The 27,962-nt window shown below is 37.3% G+C and overlaps 1 protein-coding gene across 5 annotated transcripts in view; it reads right to left on the bottom strand.

Moving 5' to 3' along the window:
* The window catches only part of USP6NL (USP6 N-terminal like), a 139,385-nt gene extending 111,790 nt beyond the window's left edge, over positions 1 to 27,595 (bottom strand). The window contains exons 1-2 of one of the 5 annotated variants that reach the window (XM_042792749.1): positions 27,470 to 27,595; positions 22,192 to 22,281 (exon numbers count right to left, since the gene is read on the bottom strand). In XM_042792749.1, the coding sequence (XP_042648683.1) occupies positions 22,192 to 22,195 (4 nt within the window). In that variant the 5' untranslated portion in view covers positions 22,196 to 22,281; positions 27,470 to 27,595. Of the gene's footprint in view, positions 1 to 3,678; positions 3,752 to 22,191; positions 22,282 to 27,013; positions 27,073 to 27,152; positions 27,239 to 27,377; positions 27,450 to 27,469 lie in introns of those variants that run through there. The other 4 variants (XM_042792751.1, XM_042792750.1, XM_042792752.1 and 1 more) reach the window with 4 other exon arrangements.
* Positions 27,596 to 27,962: the final 367 nt, after the last annotated feature.

Raw genomic sequence — 27,962 nt, 5'->3', positions numbered from 1 at the left:
TGGCCATCTGTAAAAGGAAGGAGGAAGGAACAAAGTAAACATTAACATTTACTTATTAATTTTAAACAATAATTTTCAACCACTATTACAGTGATAGGAAAGAAGAAAATAATTAGCATATTTATACTCTACATGGATTTCTCTAGCAGAAGTAACATTTGAATTCTTTTTAAGAATTCAGAAACGTTTAGGATCTTGTGAAATGTTTGGCTTTGAATTAGAATGCTTATCAAGAGAATTTTATACTGGCATGATTTAAGACTTTATCCAAAAAACAGACTTTCAGTTTCATAAATTGTTCAAGAAATTCAAACTTTATGAAATAAAAATAATGCAGCCTCTTCAAAATTTCTTTATTTTCTTTACAGATTCATGTCCACCTTCAAACTTACACTACAGAGCATGTAGTGTTACCCCTTTGACAATACATGGACTAGAGGCAAATTTTTCCTTTAGCTGACCTGATATTATCTAAATATGGTAAGGGTCTAGGTTTTCTCAAAAACAAAAACTATAAAAAGCAAACAAAAAGCTTTACACACTTGACATTCACTGCAACTAAAAGACTATGGAACACAATTACAGGCTGAGTTTGGGGTTTTTTTGGTTGTGGGTTTTTTTTTGTTGTTTGTTTGGTTTCATTTTTTTGTAAAAGGATTAAAGGATTCAAGTTTGAAGCAGCACAAGATTAAAAAAAGGATGAAAATGCGAGACATTATAAACCAAAATTTACTGTTTAGCTCATTACATGTATCACTAAGCAAGAACCTAAGAGGCCTACTGAAGGATTTTCTGATGTCAACCTCAACAGTCAAAGATTAAAGAGAAAACCACAACCACAGGACTTGCAACTGGGAGACAAGGTAGATACTCATATTCACAGTGCCTAACTATTTACAGGATTTAGTCTTGTATTTGTAAACCACTTATTTATCACATTCTTATGACACAGAAAATGAAATTTAATTTAACTAGGGGCATGGGTCACAGCCACAATGAAAACAAAGTCCGATCTGTAAAAACCATTTAGACTTGGCAACTTTGGCAGGCTGTTCAACTATCCCATTAAATCCACATTACAACCCATGATGTTAATAATGCTTTTCTTTTAAACAACATTCTGCAGGAATTTCTTCTGCAAGGATTGAATTTTCTTCTCCATAGTAGCTATGCTTACCATAGGCCTTACAACAGACTTCTGTTGTTGAACCATGGATGCAAAAAACCACTCTCTTGGCTAGTAACTGTGTTTCTACATCTCAACCTGAAAATAAAAGTTATGAAAATTGGAGGCCAGAGGAATGCTTTCCCCCACATCGCTGTGTGCTATTTATAGTTATACAGTTAGGACACTCTTAAATTAGGTACAACACATGAAATATGCAATTAATACATTATACTACTTTGAAACATTGGTCTCCTGAGTGCAAATTAGGCCCCTACTGAAGGCTGTGCTCTTCCTCCACTCCCCACATTCAGTGACCCTTCTGCAAATGTCTGCTCAGTTATTTTCAATTTTTGTTTCTTGAGTTCTTGTTTTTCATGAAAAAGGACAGAGATCTTACAGAAAATTTTCACACAAGTCAAAAACAGTGAATTTCAGACTTCTATCCAATAAATTATATTCTCATGATAAACACTTTTTTAGGGGGAAGAAGAGGATGTACCCAAGGAGTGGAATTAAAACCATTTACCAATACCAATTTGAAAGAACATTAGTAAACACTTCACATATCATCCCTCATGCCTCAATGAATTCACCTCACAGTCACACTGGGCTTCCTAGCAACTCTTCCTTTACAAATACATTTTTCCATTTACTGAAAACAATAATGAGAATGAGTCATTTCTGTAGAATACAGTCCTTCACATACACCAGATGCCTAATGTTGCATGCTGTGAAAAAAAAAAAAAAAAAAAAAAAAAAAACCCACAAAAAAACCCCAAGCTAATGCCTACTCAGATTGCTGTATTTATCACAGAAGTCTGTCAGCATTTTGCATCTTTTGTAAATGTTTTCTTCAGAATGTTTGAAATTTTTTTTAATGTTAAGATCTTAATATTTCTTGTCAAAATGTACTACCAAGTTCTGTAAGATCTAACATCTAATTAGCTCAGTTACTAGCAGCTTGAGAATATCGCCCAAACAATGACCCAAAATTACTGTCTTTTAACAAGAGAGTAAACCAAATGGAGAGCAAAAAACACTCAACACTTCAGAATGGAGAAAATGAGCGTTTCCTTATGTTTTTCAGGGTTTCCCTTTCCAATTCCATTGAATTTGTTCCAATAAACAATTTTTTGGTGTTGTACTTTTAAACCAGTTCTTACACTACTATAAAAATCAAGCCTGACTAGCTAGCTACACACAGAACAAGCAAGGAGAACTCCTGTCCCCTGCATTCTTTCCCTGTAACTAGTGGAGCATAAGTACACAAATCAAAAAACGAACAGTAAACAGAGAACTGAAATAGAGTAATTCACTCTGATGAAATTGCAAAACTGTTGGGTGGGATGTTCAACCAATCACTGCAAAATCTAAAGTAGTAATTAGGAAGCTTGGGTTTATGAAATACATGCCTTTTTTTCAGAATAAGAGGGTAACATCAGAACCCAGTTTTACCTTTAGTCATTTTGTTTTCTTACAGAGGTGTTTCATTAACTAACTCATTAGAATTACAGCAGCCTGATGTTACTAGATCAGTGACTTAGAATAAAGGTACTTTCCTATAGCCGCACATTACGTGTAAGGGCAGAACAGAACAATGACATAGTAACAGGCAGACACAGATGCTGTAGATCCTAAATTATTCATGACCTATTCAATACAAAATAAAGCGGTCCTAGAAAATCAATTCTTGTAAGAAAGGAATGCAATTTTTAAGACATCTCTACAAATTATTTAGTTCCTCTACAAACTATATATTCAGCAATAGCAAATAATTAAGATGTAAATATGAAAAAAAGTGTTTAATCAGTTCCTAATTAGATAAGTATGCCAGATAATACAAAGGATGGCACTATTTCAGCAAAGAAAAAACAACAAATATTCAAAACACTGAGGAGAACAAGAAAAGCATTTAACATCAATTAATTTCAAACAATAACTGGGTATTTCAAGTAATGTTTTGTACACTTGCAAGAGCCATTTCGGATTTCGAAGTTAGTTGTAATCTAGAAATAATCTCATTGTAAAACCTAAACAGCAGTGCAGCTGTGTACTTTCAGTCTCTCTCATTTCCATAAGCACTAAAGAAGCCTATTTTTGCTCTTATTCTCATTTAGAATAATAAGACTCTAAAAACTATTCTGATGGGATTCCACAGAACACGGTTGCTATTTTCACAGCCTGAGCTATCCAGACAAAAATGTTTTTACCACAGAGAAATAAGGAAAAGATCTTTAGAACAACAGTAGCAGTTACAAATGCTGACATAAACTCTATCTTCAGCATAACAAACGTCATCAGGATTCTCTCTGGGAAAGCTGCAGTTGCAAAACGATAATAATTAGGCTTAATGTAGTTCAAAGCCAAATTATGGCAGCTGTACATGCCACAACAAAGAATATTTTTAAGTATCAAGTACATGCTTGGTTTAACTACAACCAAACTCCAAAATATTTCTGATTTACAGTAAATTATTCAGAACACTGAATATATCCCAGTGCTGCTCTTACCTTTCTTAGCAGCATCTGTTCTCCGTCTTGCTGGCGACACCAGATCCTTTACAATCTGTAGCACTTGAATCATTGCTCGTTAGCAAGACCAAAGAAACTAGGTGCTCCTCTAAAATTCCAACAGGTTTCATTACTACATGTTATTTATTACATGGCTGTCTTCAGCATGCTCAAGCAAAACTGATGCAGGAGCAACTCATCTACCTTCACAGAAAGATTTCTGCCTGATGACTCTACAGGCTGGAGTGATGGATTTAAGGTGACTTCAGCACAAGGAGACAAAAAACTGCAATCAGTCCTACATGTATTTCTACAGAACATTTTAAAATTATTTATGGCAGAGGATGCATACCGATTTCTCTAAATAAAGTTTAAAGGAAACATTCACACCACAAAGTAACTAAAGAAAACACCGCTTGAAATGAATGCTGACAGATGCAACATACTCCCCTAGGCTCAGTATCTAAGACGTGTGTCTGCATCCTCTTTTAAAGTCTGTCTCAATTCATGAAATTTCATGTAATGCTTTAAGAGAGCTATCAGTGCAGTGTAGAGCCAGCATCAGACCTACTAACAGAATTAAAATTAAATCTAGCTTGCTAAACTCCATCAGGCACAGGCAAGCACCTGCTAAAGAGAGCCACTCAGTTCCTTTTCTCCCTCCTTGAACACACACCTCTGACACCCGTGTACGTGACGGGAATTCTTGCACACCCAGAGGCACGCTGGCAATCCTGGGAGTATCTCAGGCGTTCTTCTCTCTCCCACCACCAGAGGCCCAGAGAGCTGTTTCAGCTAAGGTATTATCATTACTTCTGTCAGGTCATTTTAAGCAGACACACTGCAGTATGTGCCCCACAACATTTTTAATGCCATTTGGAAAATGTACAAAGGCACTTCACAAATGCCTTCTGTCAAAGCCTCTACAGAGTGAGCAAAAAAAATCATGAGAAATCGTGTTTTATATGGTCGCGTTAAATAACTGTCAGCCCTGAAGAGGCTCTGTGAACGCTTTAGGAAACGGAATTCCTACACAGCATTGCAAGGCCTTGCCTACACAAAGAGAGCGATTTAGGAAGTCAACTATGTTTTCCAAAAACCATAACATTAAAACAAACCACAGGCCACAATCAAGGCACAGCAAGACATATTTTCTGGCCTTTAGACCTTCTGTTCCCACTGCTTAAGTGTTAGATGGTGGGGGAAAAGGTCATTTCTTTCCATTTCCAGCTGCTGATCACAGGCATTTCAGATTTTTAGATTTGCTGGCATATTTATCCACATGCATCAGTCTCTTGAAACACGTACAGAATAGGCACAACAAACTTTATATTATGTCAGTCTCATTTACAGCCCACCCATTAATCCACCTCTGCCAGAAGTAATAGCAACTCAAAGTACTATCATATTTGGTTTGGCAAAACAAAAAGACAAATAAAATCATTTTCTCTGACAAGACGTCCAATTTCTTCTTCCACCCCACATATATTCCAGTGTCCATTCAATAGAAAGCTTGTAGACATAGTGTGCAACTGCAGTTTATTTCTTCCTGAAACAGGATTTTTCAAACCACAAGAAAACAGAACACTCAACTTCATATATGAAGAATAACTTCTAAATTCTGTACATAAACTTAAATTCTAGGTTTCAGACAAATGATTTCACATGTAGAGAGGTAAAAAGATAAATATATGTTTCTCCAGAACAACTACAATTTAAAAACTTTTAAATACTATGTAGAACGCAGGGTTGTCTGGTAAAGCTTACCTTATGGTCCTACACTTAATAATCCAGTCATCAAAATTCCTGCTGTAAGAACTTTCCCACCATTATCTTGCCATGGTGGCTTCCTTCTTTATTTAGTTGTACTATCAAACAACTTGTCTTCAAGTTAAAGAAATAAACTCAAAGCAGCAGCATTACTTACAGCTACATTACATTGCAAATTTCCTCTGAAAAGCTGACTTGAGTTTAAGGTTCATAGAAGAATACAACCACCTCTACAGCACTAGTAAACTTTTGGTCTTTTATATAAGCATATTAAGGATAGAAAAAAGAAAACAAAATAGTACAGTAGAATTTAATCTTCAGTGATAACATCCACTTAGCCACCTAAAGCATGAGTATACCTTGCAGATCCCAAAGGCGATTTTTAACTGAACTGGATTATCTCATTTCTACCATAAGGTTCTCAAGTGCTGGAATAAGGAGAGGATGGTGGACTGACAAAAGAGGAACAGTGGGAAAGGGGGAACAGAAGAAGAGAGAAAGGAATAGAAGGCATGCTTAGTACTTGTTTTTGTGTCAAAATTACTTTAGAAAATCAATGGGGCACTTTGGTAGCTAGGAAGTAATACCCAGGAAAGGGTTACAGCTATTCATCACTGTAAAAAGGATAGCTGCTCCCTTTTCTTCAAAGCTATCCCTTGTCCTGCTGATAACAGAGATGACTTGCTGGAAAAGGACTTTTAGATGATTTGTAGGTATAGTGGACTGTGGTGAGAATACAAAACCAGTACCTACTGAAGTTTGCAGAAGAGCTATTAGAAGGGCTTTCAGCCCACGGTCACCAGTATTTCTCTCTCTCCACCAGTGGTAGGGGTATTTTAAACAGTTGAAGCCCGCTCTGAGCTTTTAAGAGACACACAGAACAACTTCAGGACTAGAAATCATTTTCACACACATCTACCTCCCTTGACAAGAAATAATCTCCAAAAATGATATGCGCAGTATTTTCCCTTTCTTCATTAGGGAAATTGTCCTGTAGAAAGAAACTATGAAAAAAACAACCAAACAAAACCCCAACAACAACAAAAAAGCAAAGCTTCAAAATTAATTTAGGAAAATGTAAACAAGTAAACAAGTTTACTAAACATCCTGTGTGCAACATAAAGAAAGAAAATAGTGCAAGTCTGAAGCAGGGTCATGGTGTTCGTGATAAACAATGTAACAAACTTAGACAAATCATGCAAACTTTGAATAATAATACAGTAACCTTTGTGACTTCTATTTCTCTTTCCTCAAATCAATTCATACAACTACCAAGACAATAATATTAAACCATGACATCTGCTTTAAAAGAGTGACAATAGCAAAAAGAATTCAGGAAACAAGACACAACTAACTAGTCAAATCGTGTAATTTCAATTTGTTAGTCATGAGCGATAACTTGGTTATGGTTCACTCTTACCTTTGAATCATGAAATGGAACCAATACTTATATAAAATCTGTCACTACAACTGCCACCTCTCAGACCACATCCTAATAAAAACACAGACTGTGGGCAAAGATACTCACCAACCCAAAGTTCACAGAAATTCTGTCGCAGATACACAAGGTAAACCAAAAAGAAAACAAGTGCCATAAATTTAGTGTAACAATTTAAGTAGATTCTATTTGATGAAAATAATAGTATTACACATTCAGTGCGTATCACGTGAATTTGTGCTAAGCATTTTTTACTGTCGACAGCAAGTTTGTTAAGCAGTATGCACTTGATGGATGTTCTTGCATTTTGTTTTCCTTATCTTCAAAATCATAGGGGATACAGAAATCATGCATGCGTTATCAGCCTGATGAAGTACATTGGTATGAGGAGCAGTTAACCAGGATGAGATTTTATGGATCACTGTGTACAGCCCTTGACGTCTCCTAACCATAACAAAAAGAATGACCTGCATCCTGATTAGTCAGCTGTCATCACTCAAAAAAAATGCTTCCATTAACGTAATTATAATTAACTGGTCTTTCAAAGCAGTTCTTTTTCATGAAGTGTATTGCCAGGAGGTAACATACTTACAGCACAAAAGATGCTGCAAAAGTATGGCTGAGTGGGTATTCGTTAAGTGACACGGGGGGGGGGGGTGGAAATCAGAATTTAAGTTCTAGGAAAAGTTCATATTTTCTCATTCATGGCATTCTGTCTAGGCTTTTAAAAAACCATCACAAACCCTCAGGGTAATCCCAGGCAGCATTGCAGCTACCCAAAAAAGCTCCTGCTTGTTGTGCCCTCATTTACAGAAAGATGTAAAAGCTACTAATAAAATTAAAAAAAAAAAAAAAAAAAAAAAAAAAACCACAGAAAAAAACCCACCACACTAAAATGGCTTAAGGGCATTCATTCATATGAACAATAGGCCTGAAACACATTTTATTTGAGATGCAAAGTTATTGTGACCATTCTTTTTCCATCTCACATCAACCTGAACTGGCCAGAACTCAGGCTGCATACAGATTATTCTACCACATCTCTGCGGAAACCTATGCCGATCTGTCTTCATAATTCTACCTTTTGCTCCTCATAGCCAGACTTATTTATGTCCTTTTCCCTACCTGCTAGACCCTAAACATGGGTAAGATAACAAGGCCCAACACCCAAGGAAATGGACAGCCCATAACGCCATGGCCAGTAAGGTACCAGCCTGACATCCAGAACTGTTGATACCTGTTTCAATGCAAGTGGGTTTGAGCCTTAAATTTTGCTGTTATCTGAAAAGCCCATAAATATACATACACAAAAGACTCCTTCTGGTGTCTCTTTAGTTCTGTGAAAGAGCAAAGTCTGATGTCACAGGCAGATGGGGATTTACAAGACCAGGGGTCCATTTGCTCTTTGGACCCTTCCTCCTATGTCTGTAAAATACAGGCAGCACTTCAGTAAGTTACCAAGTCAGCAGGACTATTCATAACAAGGGCTATAAAAACTCAAGTACCAGCAAAAGTGAGGGCAGCTGTTCTTAATGACCAATCTGAATGTTTGCTTTAAAAGCTGCAGTTTCAGAAACCACACATGGCAGAACTGCTTTGTGTTCCCTCCCATCTTAACAAAGGGGCTCAGAAAATGAAGCAGATTTTCTTATCAGAAGCAACAACTATTTCATAATCAGGAGAAAAGTTTTCAACAGCAAATTAGTTTAAAGGATTAAGGAAATGCAAGTAAGGCACATTAGCCGGGAAAAGATTCTTTAAATATCAAACAGAAGGAACAGCATATTGTAAAAACATTTGCATAGCGAGTTCACAGTAAAAACTGCGTATTTCTTGCAAAGAATAATAAATTCAGATAAAGTCTACCTAGCAACTAAGTCCCAGAAACATCTTAAGTATCAACAGAAACATTTTAGTTCATGATACTCCTTTTGGACCTTTCCTGTCAAAATTGGTCTTCAAATTAGTATCTCAAAACAGATCTGCACTGAGCTCTAAGGCAATATATCATGATACAAATGATTACTAAAGCAGCTATAAGGTAGGTTGTCTATCCTTTCTCACTAATATTTTGAATTAATTTTCCAGTCTATGAACTGAAGCTTACAGTTTTCATTAAGCTTTAAATAATCTAGCGTAGTTGGAATAGGAGAATTCTAGAGTTCCAGATCAGTATCTAAACCTCCCCATAAATATCTGAAACTTTAAATTTTGATCTTAATTATTTTCTACGGATTATTCTCTGACAATATTGCACTAAAGGAAACCATGAAAAAGATTTTTAAAAAACTGATGCTTTCAAGAAATCATATATGGAATTCCGGTAGCCTTTCCTGTGAAAAATGTTTGCACTAGTGATATGACTCCCTTTATTATTCAAGGCATTCATTTTTCAAAGATGGCTATGTATTTTGCAAAGCATCCATAAAAATAAATAAATAAATAAATACCCCTAGTCTTCTGAATGGTCCTACAGAGTCGGTAAGCATCAGTAACTGCTTAATTCAACAGAATTTGCATTCACTTTGGAGTATATTTATTTTTTCTTCATTTTGGGAACTTTTACTATGATTTTTATAGCATTAAAGTATGGCTGCAGTTTTTAAACAAACCAATGTATATATATGACCCTCTTTTAGAAGAAATCTTCTTAGGAGCAGAAAGAAGCATGATCTAGAGGCTGAAGAAATAAGTGTAACAGAAAGCTATCTAAGTGAACACTGATTAAAAAGGGTGAGAGGCATTTGTTCACCTTTTTTAAAGGTCTGTTTTTCTTCTTACTTTAAACACACAAGAAAGCTGTTCATTAAATTCAGGATGATTGAGAACCTCTATAAATGGTCAATGAAATTATTTCTACCCGTTACAGGGAAAAACCTACTAACCCAAAAAGGAAAAATAAATGCTAAAGAGGTGGAAATGGAAAAAGAGAAACACATATAGCTACATTCAGCTGCCAATATTGCACACTTTGAAGGTTTAAGGAAAGAAACTACACATTGCAAAATCCTGTCACTGCACAATACCCTTACTGTTATCCTTCTTACTCAATTTACATTATTTTTTACCCCCTTAGCTCTTGCTACAACACACTCTGCAAGTGCATCTAGATGATAGCAAGACAGAGGGCAACTTTCCCAGAGTGACACAATGAAGAAAAGGGAACTACCCGTGTAGATCACTTTTATCACCCTCCTGATCACAGACACTAATGGAGACCAAGATCAGAAGTTTGTGTTCAAATATGTCTTGACGCACTTTTTAAAAAGAAAGTATATTCTGTTTTTTCCTCCTGATACATGTTTTATACCTATCATCTCCATGAGCCAAGTAAGGGCACTGCTTAGCCTTTGCTCATATATTTGCTGTGGAACTGTACCATCAGATATAGACATGCAAGTACATCTAAACTACACAGTTTAGCAACTGTTTAAAAGGTTTCCAAAAGCTCTTAGATAATTATCCTGTGAAGATTCATGGAAAGGAATATCTTAGGCTACAGTGCCGAACTCCTTAGATAAAACACAGAGGTACTTCATGTATTTTGGAACGATGAGATTACGATTGTGTTAAGCAAGCTACATAGATGTTAAGAGGAACTATAGAACCACAGATTCTTATTATGGATCTTCAAATTTACCCTATTTCTTTCTCCTCTCCCTCACACCCATGCCCTTCAAAGGACAAAAGGCCACTTTATAAGGCCCACTAGCTAGTAAATAAAGAAAGTGCCAACAAAGCAAATGGCATTTTCCCTGAAAAAAGTTGTATCTAAACAGCCCATTTTAAATGTGATAAAATACACTTTTCTAAAACAGGAGGAGGAAAAAGTGTTAGTACAAGATCTCATCTCAGTGAATGCACACACCCCACAATTTCTCAGTCACCCTCATATTACCAAACCTTTATAGTTTTAGCTGCAAATGATAATTATTTTGAGAAAAAAGTTCCATACTAAAAGTCACAAAAAGAAACCAAACATTTATGAAATCGTAATTACCACAACAGAAGTTTTAAAATATTTTTCCAAACAATATCCAGCATTTCCTGCATATGCAGCATTCCAAACAGAATATGCAGCAATTTTGAATTTCCTGGATTTGGGCCATGGCTATAGTACTAATTAAAAGACTTATCTTCAAGCTAAAGGATATTATTAAATATTCTATCAAACCTAAGCATAGAGAAATAAGCCATACTAGTCATTAAGAGACATCATTTTTCTTTTTGCAATATTAAACAAAAATCAAAACTGTTGTTCTCTTACATGTGTCAATACTGAAGTCAAAGTAAATTCATTAGTTTAATCTGGCAAAGATTGATAAACATGAATGTGTGTTCAATTCAAAGAAAAAAAAATATAAAAATGTTGCTTTTAACTTAAATACTTATTTGTTTTTCTGTTGAAAATGATATAAATGAGACTAATAAACTCTTACCTCCTTGAAGCAAAGAAAAACTTTAAAGTTCTGTGCATCACTATTTGTTAGCATGATTAAATCCTTTACTGCAGTAAGATTTCTATGTTGATATTTAATCCAAGTAATAAAATGCAGCTGTCCACAGCCACCAGGAAGAACATCAAACCTTATTAGTCCACTGCAAAATACACAATACTTTCATTAAACCCATGTATTTGCAGGCTTAATTTGCATAGCAAATAGTCTACGGTATATCTTTCTCTCTGCAACAAAATAAGTTTTTAAATACTTTTTAATAGGCTAATCTAACACAAAAGAAGGGTCTGTTCTCACAAATATATCTTATCTATTGATGAAAAAACTGTTCAAGAGACACATGCTAGGGAAGAAAGAATTGAACAGTTCAAAAGTAACTTAAGGAAATTAGCCTGAAGGTCACACAGACCAGAAGTGATCCACTCTCCTTTGAAACGAAGCTACCTGGGTCTGTTTGCTTACTGCAGCTGTGCACTAACAGGAGACATCATTAACTGTTCACTTCCAGACTTCTGCCTCCTGTTCTCCTCATATTAATTCAGAAAATGTAATCTTTTAAAATATTTTTTAACTAACATATTTTAAAAAATCAAGCTTAGTACTTAAATATGACAATCATGGTAACTGTGACTACTTCAGATTAATGCTTGAGTTGTATTTGAGTGGCTGGTTGTGGCTACCTTTATAGTTATCTATGTTTTGCCTCTGTTCTTACAGAATTATTTATTTAGCTGTGCGCTGTAACTAGCATGTCACAATAGCTTCATATCCAACCCTATTTCCCATAAAGCATCTACATGCCTCAGCTACTAACCAAGTGTTCTTCTATTCCCTCATCAACGAAAAAATGGGAAACACCTGGGCATCTTAGCAACACTGCTTGCAGATAAACTATGCTAGACAGAGGCAGGAAGTATGAAACAGGCTTCTTTATTCAGCTTCACTTTAAGACAGTCAAGCCATCCAGATGAAGAACTTACCTACCTATTACAAGAGCAAAGACAGAAGAATTGTACATGCCCTTGTGACTCAGTCCCAGCTTTGGCAGACAGAACACTATAGTACATTTACTGTTCTTCATCCTCTGTGTAGCTGTAGAGAATTTTAAACATGCCAAGTTTCAACCAACAATTGCCCATGGTCCCGACAAGAAGGGACTGAACTGCATCACTCTACCCAATATTACAGTCAGGCATTTTAATCCACAATTTTAACTACCAGTGGTGCTACACCAGTGCTAAACCAACAGAAAAAAGAAGTGCCATCATCCTCAACTTGCAGCAGGCTTAACCTTGAACTTGATGTGTTAGGTTTCACTGGACAACACACAGGTAACCTGGCCTTGCTGTACCATCTTGTAGGACCACTGAATATACAGCATTAAACAAAAACACAAAGAGTTAGTTCTCCAAAATGGATGTTCCATTAAATGACTGATGCATTTAACAAAAACCAACCAACCAACCAACAACAAAAAACCCACCCAAGAGCCTCACAGTGAGTTTCACATAAATATTATTTTTTAGTTTAATGCAAGGGGAATAAATAAATATTGAAATGTCACTAAAAGTGACTCATTAGCCTTTACTCTAAAAAAGAAGTATTTTCCTACCACATAGTTAAAGTAAAAACTACAGACATATCTATGCCGCAAGCAGTGACAAAAAAGAGTATGGTAGAGGGAGGAAGTGAGAGGAAATAAAAAGCAAAATTGATACTTTTCAGTTGTATCTAATCTTTTCAAGGCAAGCGATAAACCTGATTTTTTCCTCTTCCATCCTCCAAAACCAACCCCCGTGTCCTTCAAACACAGTAACTTGCTGTAACCGGGGGGGTGGGGTTGGGGATGGAAAATGAAAGCTAGAACCTTGTCTAGTTTTTACAACCAGATATAAAATGATATGAAGTATAACTGCTCTGAAACATGCAAGGCAAGCAGAGTCTGCAGACCAGCCTGGACACAAAGTATGGCTGTAGCACAGCATCACTGGTAAGAACAGAGCGCTGCAGCTGGAAAGTGTCACCTCCAAAAAGTAAGCTTGGGGGAAGGCAGGGAAGGAGGTTTATGTTATTATAGTGTTCGTACAATTCAGAAATAGTAGCATCATAAATAAAACCCCTCATATATATGATATGATATATATAATATATGCTGTAAAAAATTCTAGTACAAAAAAAAAAAAGAAAGAAAGCTTTATATTGGATGCAACAGAACACATTCTGGTGAGACATTTATTTCCCTATGTCTCTAAAAATTCTGGGAAGTCTGACTGCTGCTCACAAGAGCTCTGAGTGAGCCTTTCAGCACCCTACCATGGAATTAGGCAGCTTTTCAAAGAGCTTTTCAAGGGTAAAACAGAAAGACTGCATTCAAGAATCCTCTCCTATGGCAAACCCAAGTGCTTTATTAAAACAAAGTGTCCTTTTACATTAGTGATCTATTATATTAAACACTGCACTGGCTAAAAGTACCGGAGAGTCTACAGCATGCTCATATGCCTTCCATTTCAGACAATAATTATGTTACACCAAAAAAAATGGGGGGAAAATTAAAAAAAAAAAAAAATAAAAATCACAACACACCAGCTTCCCAAACCAGCCTGTAAGTCCTGCACAGCCTCCTGACTGCTTTAGAAATTTTGAGCTGGGTAGAAACAGGCATACCAATAGCACTGGAATTTTTTCAAGGCTAACTTGTCAGTCTCCCACATAATTTTAAGAATTAAAATCTCTTAATTATAGAGGGCTCTTTTGCAATTAGAGATTAAACGAACCTTATAATCAGCTGATTGATAGGATATCACCTAAGTGCAGCTACTCTGTTTACACAAACATCTGCAACCATCCTGCAAACACTGAAAAGACAACAGATTGGATAGTTTAAGTAAAGAAATGATCTTAAATTTAAACAAACACAGAGCCAGTAATCCTGCTGGGATTACTTGCATAACCCCATTTATGGCAACAACCTCAAGTATTTTCCATCCATGCTACGAAACAAAGAAGTTGTTTCCTATCAGAAATTGGGTAAAGAATGTCAGAGTAGTTTTCCCTGAAATACAGTCAATTTAGCTTAAAATAACCACACATCTTGTACATCTGGTGGTTTCTTGAATATGAACATAAATAATAGAACATAACATGAAATGAGGCTGCAGCTCACTGGTTTTTCTTATCTGTGATAAAGTTACACTAATGAGCTGCAATAGCTTCACTTTTCCAACACAGTGGTGCATATTATTTAATCATTTGTGTGGAAAGGGAGAACAACATGACTCACAACAAGGCAAGGAAAGTCCTCCAACATAACAGTCCTTAACATTGCTATCAGGAAAATTCTTCTTCAACCCATTTCTAATCCGTCATCTGACTCAGTTGCTGTTTTGTGAATTCTCTGATTCAGTAGGAAATTATAACACCCCTTAGTACCATAGCCTCTAGCAGTTCTCCCTGAAGTAACTAGAACACTGTTCTGTGTTTACATAGTGCCTTACACAAAAAAGGGGGTGCCTGCCCAAACATCTACACTTGCAGCTCTTGCTTTTCATCTGTATTTTAGCTGTGAGTTTCTGCATTCTTCCCCCTTGGGACTGGACTTGAACACCACCCTCAACTTAACACAGGATGAATAGGATCCCAGAAATATGAATTGCTTACATAGTAGCAGATACTTGATACTCACTTCAGAGAACAAGGTTACAGTGTTCTTTTGCTACTTACTCTCTGGTGCAGGAGAACCAAAGACCCACAATAAAGGCATTATTGTGCAATGTTCTATATAAAGGAGTACAGAGATAGGCCCAAAGACTAAGATTTACATAAAAAAAAAAAAAAAAAACAAACACGTAATGGGAGAATATTATCATGCCAAAGGCATGTACTTCTGTGAATGCCAATTAGTCATAATAATTCAGTGGTCCTTGCTGGCCATCAATCAAAACAGTGAGAGGCAGACAAATTTAGAAAGAGGACTCTCTCCCACTACATATATACATATAAATAAAAGAATTGGTGTATATTTTATGTAAGTATGTAATTCATACTATAAATATAAAATAATTATATAAAAATATAATACAAATGTAGCATGTAATGAATGTTTATATATATAAATTATTATGATGATGATCAGCATATTTATACAATCTTTGCTATTTTGGACACACACAGAGCTAGGATGTCATGAAGTAAATAATTTGGAAATAATCCAACCTTAATTTTCATTGCAAACATGACAAAATAAACGTGAAGTGTCTAAAAAGGACATATTCAGGGAGCAGTAAGCATGTATACAAAAAGACTGGTCCTCCAATAACAGTCATGATGGTAATTTTCCTGTCACAACTCTCCTGTCAGTTCAAAACTAACAATAGTTTCCTTCCAGTGCCAACATTTTGGTTTACAAACAGAAATTACATTGATTTAAACAGAGGTGTCATGTTGCACTAACTTATTTAGGGATGCCCCATCAATACGACCATCAACTTAAACCTGCAGGGAGGAAGTCGAACTGAAAGAAGATAGCTTTGAAGTTCCCTTTATGGCAAAACAAAACTTTAAAATATAAGAACTTTTTTCATGTTCAATAAATGTATTTGAAATATAGGCAAATGGTTTTAAAAAAAATTTAGCTTTACTGTACATTATTAACTAATTTAAATGAAACAGTAAATACTATGCAATAGCTGTTGAAAAAGCCTTATAGAAAGTGAGACTACTGAACTTGAACGTACCACCTGGAAGCACAGTTTCTAAATGTGATAAATATATTTTTGGTAGCTGCAATCACCTGAAAAGCTTAAGAAAAGAAAGGGATTTCACTTCAGTCTATGGAGATTGAAGATTTACTTTGTTCAGTTAAAAAAAGTGACAGAACAAAAATCAAAAATGTTTGCCTTCCTCTTCAATCTAAAAATAAATTTTGAGTGCAAGGAGAGCCACAACTTACCAGTCCTAAATATCCTAAAGTGATAAAGAATAAAGAATTATAAAAAAAAAAAAAAAAATAGAAGTCTGTTTAAATACAGATGAATTTCAAAAAGCTTTCATTTATGTTCTATTTAAATAGCTGTATTATCAGCAAAAAAAAAGTCACAATGTCTGAGAAGTTGCATCATTATGTCAATCGAATAAATAAGAAGAAACCCAACAACATACAATGTGAATATTAAGAAAACAAGTAAGTTTCTACTAACATGCCTACATTTCCTCAATATGATGCATCAGTTCTGTGCATATAAAGTGTTTGGGGTTATACTTTATTGCAACTAATGCACCCTCTGTATTTGGAGGGGCAGTTCAATTACAGCATTGGTGAAAATCTGGGTCATCTAAGATCTGATTAGCCTTCTGGAGATGTCTCTCCTCACTTAGTATAACAGAGGCCTAAGATGACTACATTCCTAAACAACTTAAACTGTAGTTCCACGCACACTTCAAGCATGGGAAAAAGACAGCATTACCACTGGAAAGGACCGGCTCACCCACTCACCACTTACTCTCACCCCTGCATCACAGCAGCACAACCATTTATGCAGCTATGGAGTAACATCTTAGGGAGCTCGCCCAATTCAAACCAACCTCATAAATGCTCCTGCAACAGAAGAATGCAGGAATTCAGACAGGGAAAAGACACCACACCTTACTATTAGCAAGGGCAACATTTTAAGGGGATCATGAAATTTTAAAGACCCTCCATTCAGCCTTGGCTCCTACAGACCAGACCTTTCTAGTGGATCTCAACTTCATTCAAAGCTTTTCTGCAAGTCCACACAAACTTCTGTAACTCATTAACTCTCACCTCTGAATCTGCATTTCAAGTCAGAAAACTGTCTCCAGCATGCTTGCTAATAGCCTCTCTGGAATACCACCAGCACCACACAGAGGGGACAGCCAGACAATAGAGCACTAACTAGCAGTATCTGAAGAAAATAGAAATGAAAAGTTAAGACAACACAGAAGAGTAACTGTGAAGCAAGATCAAAAATGGTAAACACTAGGTTCAGGAGCCAAACAACTTTCTATACATCTATTTTTCATGCCTCGTTCTCCCACTACAAAAAAAGAAGTTACTACACTACCGCTTCTGATCCAAGCACTCAGGTGTCACTGCAGTTACCTACAGCGGTAAATTCCCCTGACAGTTTAAAAAAAAAAAAAAAAAAAAAGGAGCAAACATAAGATAAATGCTAATGTTATCAATGAAGTAATTTTGATGGGGTCATTAATGTACAGTAGATTACTATTTTAAGTTTCTTGTGGGTTTCATTCTTTTGCAGATAGCTGAATTGCAAGAGGGATTATTATTATTTAACTCAAACTATTTTAAACATGTCCCAAGTCTTCAAACTAAATTTTTCAAGTCTGCATTATAGCTCTTCATCCCCTATGACCTACAATTCTTTATAATTCAGATCTTCAGTTTTTCATAAAGAATTATGATTTCAAATTTCAATAAAGATGAGCTAGGAGACAATAGCTTCTGTATTTCTCATGTCACAGTATTTCTAAATATTAGAAGATAATAGTCTTGTGAAATCAAAATAACAATTGGTAAAGAAAACACATACTGTATCTTCAAGCTTGTATTTTATTAATGGGTTTTCAGGGTTCATAGTTTGAAAATAAAAACATAGCATGTAACAATAATCCAACATTCTTTAGCTATTCATTATTATTCTTCATTATAAAGATATTTTAGCTTACTGTTAAACTTTCCTTCCCCAGTATTTAGTTTTACGTATGAATTGGAACTTAGTCTTTTTCCCTCCTTTCAATCTCAGCTCACTGAAAAGAGCTGGTGACTACAAAGCCTCTTAAACTACATCAATCAGCTTTAGAGTTATTTGCAACACTTTACCCCAAAACACACAAAATGTGCAGCCACCTTACACTGTGTAAACAACAAAATATTGTTCATTTCCCAGCATTTATTTTATGAACAGTATGACTTGGTCCTCAGTTCACTACAAATTCATTCTGACATACAGTAAGGGGAGATTGAAGGTGAAGGGTGGAAACTGAGCCAGCCTTAACCAAACAGGCTTTTCGTAGCCTAGGAAGCTTTATAAAAATCCAAAACACACTTTTCTCAGTTGCAAGCATACAAATGCTTACTTGCTAAATGCATACTTGCTAAAGCATTCTACCTTTATCTAATAAGGCTGACCTTAACGTTTGTTTTAATTCCCGAGTTTACTGCTGATGGACAGAGGAACTGACAGCCAAAATTTCTTTATTTCTTTACATACACTACAAGAACTCAGAAAGAGAGAAAAATATTTTTTTTTTTTTTTGAAATCGCAAAACCTTAAGGTACCTCTGTGAACACTAACTAGAAAGCCAGCTGCAATGAGAGGTCAAGATAAATAACCAACCATCAAACAGAAGCAGCCTTTAATCACACCACTGCGGTCTTGATTTGAACTGGTAAAGCAAAACGTTTCCCACATCATTACCAGGCCACACTGACCATTTTCAAAATATAAGATTACATTGCATAGCATCTCCTCAAACACACAAAATGCACTCCTACCCTGAGTCAATCCTGAGGAAAACCTGAAGAGATGAGACTCAAGCACAAAGAATAGCAGGTTAACTTCCCAGCTGCATGCAGTGTTACACTTTTAGGGTACAGGGAAACAAAACTAAAAGCAGAAAGACAAAGCCAGGAAAGAATTATTCTGTACAATTTATTATGACAGCAGAATAATAAATAAAAAAAGTTGGCACTGCATCCTATACATTTAAGGGGAAAAAAACTAAGATGTCAGCACCTTGTTGCAACAGTACATACTAACATTCAGTTTAATTGTTTGCAAACTGAGTTCATTGCAGCAGCTCAGATAAGCCGATTGTACTGATCTTTCTTCAAAGGAGAAAGAACAGGAAAACTCCCAAACACAAAAAGCATAGTTTATAATTGTAAGAATTTATCATAACACTACACGTTTTCTGGCAACTAAATGTCAACAACTGGAGAAAACGTGTAAGATTAAACCAACTCTTTCTGTGGTGTGACATTCTAGCCAGGCTACATACAGCCAGGATTTCTCTCGCAAGTGATCTTTAAATTCAAAATAAATCAAAATCAATCTAATTTAGCTACACTGTATTCTCTTACCCACCCTTTAAGCATGTGACCTCACTGTCCTATGGGCACACAATGTTAAAGTATAATTTGAACTATGGATTTGTCTTATCCTTATTTATGAAAACACTTATAAAGGCATTCCACAGAAATAAAAGCTTTAATAGAGAATGCTTCAGTTTTAACACTTTTTCAGATTCTCTGTATTGCCCAACAACTAAAAACAACCACCATGAATAGTGGACTTTGCAATTCTGTCAATAATCTTCCCTGATATTGGAGAAGATCCAGTACAACAGGAACCAAAGCACTTATCTACACACCTGATAACTATCAAAAGTTATACTACAAGAGTAGTTCTTCTATTCACTTTCAAAAAAATCTTAACTGATCATTTGCTTTAAAATGAGCTTTTGTGTGCATCTTAAGCACCAAGATATTACAGATTACAAGCTATTTCAATAAAATCATATCCTCTGTGTAATAAACTGCTAAAACCACAAATACAATACAAAGTAAAAATGACTTTTTAAGCTAATGAATGAGGTTGGCAGAAAAACAAATAGATACAAACTGCCTGTGAATAAATTTAGGACAGATATTACAAAAGGGATTTAACTATTTTAGGACTGAGGTTCTAGAACAGCCCTTCGCAAACAGTAATGGAAATATATATTGCATCAAGTGTATCACAAGAAAATAACAAGTAGGATTCATAATGTAGCCTGCACGTAACAGCATTCTGAATTTTTTAACCAAGAAGTTATTAGCCTTCTTAAGTCTGACATTCTCACATTTTAGATTACCATCTTATATTTTTGGTTTGATTTACACTAGGTGATGCACTAGTTTGAAATACTAGAGTCTCCCATCACTTTTAACACATCTAGCTATTCTAGGTGCCCACAGATTTTGTGAATAGCTTACATGTACAGGTGTATGTAAATAAATGCATCTTCATAGGATGAGAAATACCTTATAGACTGAGGCGTTTAGTAGAGAGGAGCCTAAAACTATGAAGACCATGCTTACAGTTCAAGTTTCTCTGAAGTAAACCGCAAACTAAGAAATTCAACACCAGCTAAACACAGACATCTTCTCTAAACCGTATTTTCAAAAAAAGCAGCATTTTCTGTTGTATCCTTGAAGCCCATCACTTAAGCATCTCATCAGCCACAAGAATGTGGTGTCTGCAAAGGACAGTGTATTTTGAATAACATTATTAGTAACTACACAAAAGTTCTCCCAAAGTGTTATCATTCATTTGAATAAGGGTTTTCATTTTTCCTAATACAAAATTAAACTCTCCAGTCTGGAATCATGTCAGAATCTCACCAAAACCAATGGTGCTTTGCTCAAGTCATGACAGTATTTGTTGTACTCAAACCAACAACATCACAGCAACAGCCTGGTGAGTCACACTTAACACAGCAACTATGATTCAGAAGGTAAAAAGACTTACAGTTATTTGTTAAGACTATACATTAGGCAATGACAGCACATGAGATGCTCTATAAAACAAATGAGGATTGATATAGCAGCGTTTAACACATCAGGATATTCAGGTACATGAATAACTGCCTGTAAAGCTGTCATCTATGCAATACAGCAAATACTTTAAACGTCAGAAAGCAAGTGTGAACAGCAATGTATGAGAAAACAAATAAAATTCTACATAAATATTCAAATAGTTCTATCTACACTAAGCATAAATCCACGGAGTTCAGCAATTCTTTCAGTCCTTTTTTTGGTGTAGTATTTCCTGTGCTTTATTTAGCAAGCATTTCCTTCACCATTCTTTTCTTCTTCCAGATGTAAACAACAGTCATTTTTCATTTAGTTTGACAAGAAATTTAACCAACAATTTTATTCGCTGACTTCCTCCCTGAAAATCAAATGGTCTTATTTTACTAACATAGGATATAATTATTGTATGAACTAGATGCTCTTTCTTCAACAGATTCTGTACTGTTGTGTTGAAACTAAGCTACATTATAAATACAGTTCCTGTGCATATAAGTTATATCCCTATTTCTACATGATGTAAGGCTAGGTAATGTTCCTGCCAAGAATTATATTAAGAAGTCTCACATCCGCAAAACTTATGAAAGACCTTTAAATATGCAAAACAGTTCACTAAAGAGAGATTATCTTACCCATCAGATATAGCCTAAAACAAAACTTCTGGTGCCTTTCATCTGTTTTTTTTTCCACCAAAACAGACCTTAAGTCACAGTTTTCTATGGCTCAGATCTTTCCAATGCGTGCCAAAATTCCTTTGGGATCCGACATCTATACTGGAATTTGAGTTATATAATTATTTTTCACCATAAAATGAAACCCATTCATTTTATGTTGGATTTTTACCAGCTATTTTAATTTACTGGACGGTCACATATTTTGGAGTTCTTAGCAAACCCAAGACATTTTCCCCTCAGAGTTACATGATTTATTTATACTCAAAACAAACATCAGCTTGTTACAGAACTCACCTTCTCAAGAATGATACCAGACTACCAATACAGAAGTCTTACAGAGCATACACCGATCAAAAATTTTGCAGATTAAGAACAGCATCTGCCAAATCTCAGTTTCATGTGGTTATTTTTAAAGGACTGAAGAGACATTTCTGTTCTGTATGAATATTTGTGAAGAACCACCACCTTCCAAAACCCACTACAGAAGCACCTTTCTTCTAAACTGCAAACTAAGGGTTTCTTTTTTCTTAAAAAAAAAAAAAAAAAAAAAAATCTACTCACTCATGACTGGAAACTTCTTTGCATATAATCCAAGACAGGTCTTGAAGCAAGGTATCTTGTTGGAGAAGGTTTCTCAGAGGTATACATGTCCTGATGATGGTAGGAAAATAGAGAGACAAATAATTTTTTTAACTTCAAATAACTAGAATAAAATTTTATGTATCAACTGTTTTTCCTACTATCTTTTCATCCTCCTTGTTAAAAGAAGAAACACAAGTACATATTTGTTATGACTGAGGAACCTTACTGTTTATGGATATATTTTGAAGTTTATCAACTCAAAACATACACTTTCTTCTAACATTCATATTCTAAACTTGTATGCATGTACTAGTTCATAAAATATAACCACTCCCAAAAGACAACAAACATTTTTAAGAAGATGAAAGTACAAGTCTACAGTATGGATACAGTAACTGAAAAGACCATCAAATCAGTATTTTCCTTCAGCAATCTCAGCTAGCAAGAAGATACAATATAAAGATACTCTAAACCACATGAACTACAAGTAAGTTTACTAAATAAGCGTGGGTTGGCATTAGCACCCAACACCACTTCCTCAAACAAAACCTGAAAAAGTTACCATTTCTACCAACTGAAAACCATCAGGTCAGTCAGTTCATAATCCAAATGAAAAAAAAAAATTTAAAAAATAACAAAAAAGATCCAAGTAGGGCAGATATGGATACACTAACAATATGCCTGGCTCTTCCCAAAGCAAAATATAGAGGACTTAATCTCCAAAAGTGACGTAACAGCAGGTACATTTTGGAAAATTCATTATATGATCTCCATTAATAGATATTATACAATTTATTTCCTCTTTTCAAAACCAATTAGAACTTGCTGAATTTGACCACCTGTGCTAATCCAGACAGATACTATATTGTGCTGACTCAGATTTCAAGTCTCAACTCTCCTGATCTCTTACTATTTAAAAAAAAAAAAATAAAAAAGGCTAAAGAAGAGATCTAACTTTTCTTAAAGTATGACTTCACGTAACATTTACAGCACATGCCAGAGCAGTAGAGGAACTATCACAGGACTGGATTCACATCACAAGAAGGCTCCTGTACCAATTGCTAAAACCAGTTTTGTAAAGAACAAACAAACCCACCCAAAACAACAACAAAAATGAACAGGATCCACTGCCAAAACAAAACCAAAAAAAAACACACAAAAAAAAACAACCTAACAAAACAAAAAACAACACCACCAAAACCACCCACCACAAAAAAAAGTGTCAAAAGAAATACTTCAGTAATGCTGCAGACTGAAAATTTCAACCAACTTTTTTTGCATTGAAAAAGTAACACAGGGAACAGACTTAACAGGGGAAGAAAATGGCATCATGCTGAAGAAATATATATGCAAATATTATTAAAAACACACAGATGAACATAAAGCCATTAGATGGTGCAATCACTGAAGAACAGTTTGAACTGCAGGTCCTGTCAATTCTCTGTGAATGGCTGCTAAATTAAATATCTAAGCACACACACCCTAATCAAAAATAAAGTGTCTGGTTAAAACATATCATTAGAACTGCAGTCTTGTCAGCTTCCTTTTCATTACTGATGTCAAAATCAGCAAATATAACTTCCATAATATTTAATTATTTACTGGACTAATTACAGATATTATGTTAAGAACACAAAATGAGTCATGCAGATGGCTCTCAACCCAGGTCCAAAGCACTTTTGACCAGGCCTCCGTACTATCTTTGGGCCCAGATTGTTCTTCAATCTTATGCAGAGCCAACTGGAAGACCACAGTCTCCCATTCAACTTGATTTTCCAAAGATATAGTCTCATCTTAGTTTTGTAAATATGAACTAACAATGCTTTGCTTCACAGACATCAAGTTACATGACATTTTATTGTGTGTCTATACGGGAAAAGGCTCTTCATTTGGAAAAAAAAAAAAAAAACACATCAGTTCTGAAAAACACTTAAGACTAACAATAGCATAATTATGCACCATATCATTTATAAAAATCTAGTCACAACACTAAGGAAACAAGTAGGGGAGAATATAGCAGCTATATACTACCTAAAAGCATGTGTCATAACCATGAAAAGTAAATGCTTTGGTACACCATGGCAACTTCAACTCTGACTTCCAGCTATAAAATGTTACTCCTATCTTGCCTTCTGTGTCTAAATATTTCATTTAGCTATTGATAATATCTGTTTCCTAGCCAATATAGACTCCTGGATAAATCCAGTTTTTGTTATTCGAAATAACACTGCATATGTGCTTTATAAAATTTCCCTTGTTCACAACTTTATCACTTTGCTGAAGGCCATTTACTTGGACTATTTGAAAGTGCTTAAGTCCCTAAAAAATGTAAGTTTAATCTTTTATCTCTAATGGTGAGTATAGCAATAGCAAGCTGTATCGGAAAGTCAAGAAAAGTCAACCCTGCCAAGTATTAGAAAGTCTGTACTTTCTATTGCATTACATTATTGATGCTTTTCCTAAGGATGTGTGTTAGAAACTAAACAGTTATCATTTAGCGCTCTCAGCCAACAACCTGATTTATTTCAATGTTTGTAGTGTTCTCTCCTGAACAGAAACACTACCAACTATTACACAACAGAGAAAGACTATAACTTTCTAAGTGTCTTGCTGAAAGGTACCGTTTAAGAAAAATGGCCTTTTTATTCAATCTAGTACCTGATGTCCTTTATGCTTTCCCTTGTAATTTAAAAGGCTATAAAAACACCCTCACACACATACCTTTGATCCTCCTTTCCTGAAGAGCTAACCCTTGTATTCCATCCGTTATTTCCTCTACTAACACACAACTATCAGACCGTGGTGGTATTCACCTTAAGTAGTTGTGAAACTATCAGCATTTTAACTTAAATTTGAAAGGAATACCTGAAGGAGAGAAGCTCTTCACTACTTCAAATTCAAGCACACTAATTACACATTCAAATATCTGTTTCCTCACCTAGTGCCAGGCCTCCTTTTTACCCAATACTCTGTTTCAGGATAATTAATATGAGCCAGATTGCAAGTAAATTACAGCATATTATAATTCTATGCACTATGACTCTATCCAGAGAAAAGATTTTCCTTTAAATTGGCAATTAAAGATTCAGGTCTAGTCTGTGTGTATGTTATTGTAGTATCTGTTTAAATTAGATGCTAAGGAGTTAACATTAAGAATTTATATCCCCAATTCCCAAGAACCAGAAATCACAGGAGCAGCATGCAACTGCATTGTTTAAACACACACACACAAAGACAAAATAGTATAAAGAGAGCCTGCCTGGCACAAAACAGTATTTTACTGTCATTTACTTTCTTCTTTAAACCCAAATGTTATGGCCCCTCAAAGAAAACAGATACAGAAATTTCAGAAGCACATGTTTCAAAGTTTTATAGATAGCTCGCTGGCAAAACATTAAGTCCAAAATTATTGGTTTCCATGCTCTATAATCAGAGGGCAAAAGAACAGCTGGTTAAAAGGCAGTTCTACTAAATACTTATTTTACACTGCATCGAAGTTGAATTAACTTCAGAGTTATAATCAGTAACAACGGAAACAAAACTAAGTCACTTATGAGCATGGCTATTAAAAAGCGCATAAAAATTCCTAATATAGCACCAAGCTTCTGAGCGTCCCAGCTCAAGACAGCCCAAGTGTAAAACTCACAACAAAGTAAGACTGCTGCTGTTTAAGAACCTCCACAGAATCATTGACTGGCCACAAATGAGGAAGCACATAGAAGTACAAATGAAACAAGTACTATGACACACCCTCTTCTTTGTTCATGGCAGGAATATTTACACTACAAAGCGTTGAAGCAAATTGCTTTTAGTTTCAGGCACTGCTGATTGGCCGCCGTATTTAATATACACACGCCTAGCAGAGTTTGAGTTTCGACTGTCACACAACAGCTCTAGATTACAGGGTACACATCAAGCTAAATAACCATAGAGAACAATTATTTAATAGAATTATTCTAATTGAACTGATCCTCCACAAAAATACATTTGTTGCGAGTAAGGCAGATGCGCATGTGCTTTCATCCCACTGTAATTCCGTGAAAGCTAAAAACTAGCTACACTCACAGCCAGCTCCCTGCGCAGCTGCCTGCTCCAAACACAAAACGGCACAAAGAAAGTTATTCTCAAGTGTATGCGGGCAAACGACTGGTACAGGAGTTTGGCGACAGTGTTTTAAGTCGCCACTTGACTCTCATTCATCTGGCAGTTCAAAGGCTTCGGTGGTTTCCTACAGGCAGCCACCCATGCCACAGAACGAACCCGAAACATCCGATATTCGGCTGTTTTGCTGACAGTCCCGCAGAGAGCAAGGGCTGAGAGCGGGGTGATGGAGACTGAGGTCTGGGGGCAGCACGGCCTGTGGGAAGCCCGCAGGACCGCGGGCCCTCCTGCGCAGGCCACGACTCTCCAGCCTAGCACTTTTCACCACACACCTGAGGTATTACAAAAAGCGGAGGAGGGAGCAGGTAGAGAAAGCAGAAGTGCCAAGAAAATCACGTTAAAGCAAGGGCTCAGCCATCCAAAAACCTCCCTGCTCTCGGCAGGGCTCGATGTTACAACCCTGACAGAAAAAGGGGGGCTCCAAGGGGTGTCCGACCCACAGCCGTGCCCCCCCCCCCCCCAACCGCACTCTCCCCCCCTCCACCAACTTCCCCAGCCCCATTCTGACCACAGAGGGCCAGGCCACCACAGCCCCCCCCCCTCACCCCAAGGGGAGCGCACCCCTCACACCACCCCTGCTTGGGGGTACCCTCCCGCGGGGCGGCCCCCTCACCGCCGCCACACCTCACTCAAGCCTTACAATGGGACCCAGGGACACCTCCGACAGGGCTTCCCCCGGGCTTCCCCGCACACTCGGCTCAGCCGCCTCCCACACGCTGCCGCCACCACCGCCCCCTCACCCTCCCCGAAGAAACAGCAGGGACCCTCCAAACACACACCCCTCCGCAGGGAATGGAACAGTCTGAAGCACCCCGGTACCCCCCGGGAGCCGGCTCCCGCCTCTTCCACCTCGCCAGCCCAGCGGGTGTTGCACGCAGCCCGGGCTCCCCCCCTGTGGGGGAGGATGGTATTGCCCACCTCCCCTCAGCTCTCTAGGAACTGGGTCGCAACCCCGCCCGCTTCAACGGAGAGGTCCGGAGCGGCGTCTCCCCCCTCCACCCCACCCCAGCGAATGGAAGGGTCCAGCCGGCTCATGGCGCTCCCCCCACACGCCGGGGGGGTCGCACAATAGCCGGACGTCCCGGCTCGCCCTTACCTTTGCTCGGCTTCCTCCTCCTTCCGGGGCCTCCCTCCGCCTCCTCCCTCAGCGGCACTTCCCTGCTTTGCTGCCCCGGGACCGGCGGCCTCCAACCAGGAAGTGCCCCGGTACGACACCGGCGGCCACCGCTATGGAAACCCAACCCGCCCCGCCCCGCCCCGCCCCGCCCCGCCGCCCCACAGGGCTGACCCGCCGCCGCCGCCATCTTGGGCTCGCAACGAGGCGCGGAGGTGACCGGCCCCGCCACCTTCCCTACTCCCGCCGCCGCCATCTTCGGCTCCTGACGAGGCCCCGGGGGCGCGGGGAGCCGTCCCCCGCCGAGGCCGGGGCAGCAGTGAAGGTGGGCGCCCGGCGAGGCTCGCATGTTTGGCTTGAGGGCCAAGCTTGGCTCCCACCACCACCCAGAGCAGGCTGAGCCGTGCCTCAGCGCTGAGGCAGCTGGCAGGAGCAGACATCCAGTGGGGGAACAAAAAAAGGGGGGAAAAACCCA

Source organism: Tyto alba, unplaced genomic scaffold, assembly GCF_018691265.1.
Source record: "Tyto alba isolate M040663 unplaced genomic scaffold, T.alba_DEE_v4.0 Super-Scaffold_2, whole genome shotgun sequence".
NCBI lineage: Eukaryota > Metazoa > Chordata > Aves > Strigiformes > Tytonidae > Tyto > Tyto alba.
This window is presented reverse-complemented; position numbering and strand designations above follow the sequence as displayed.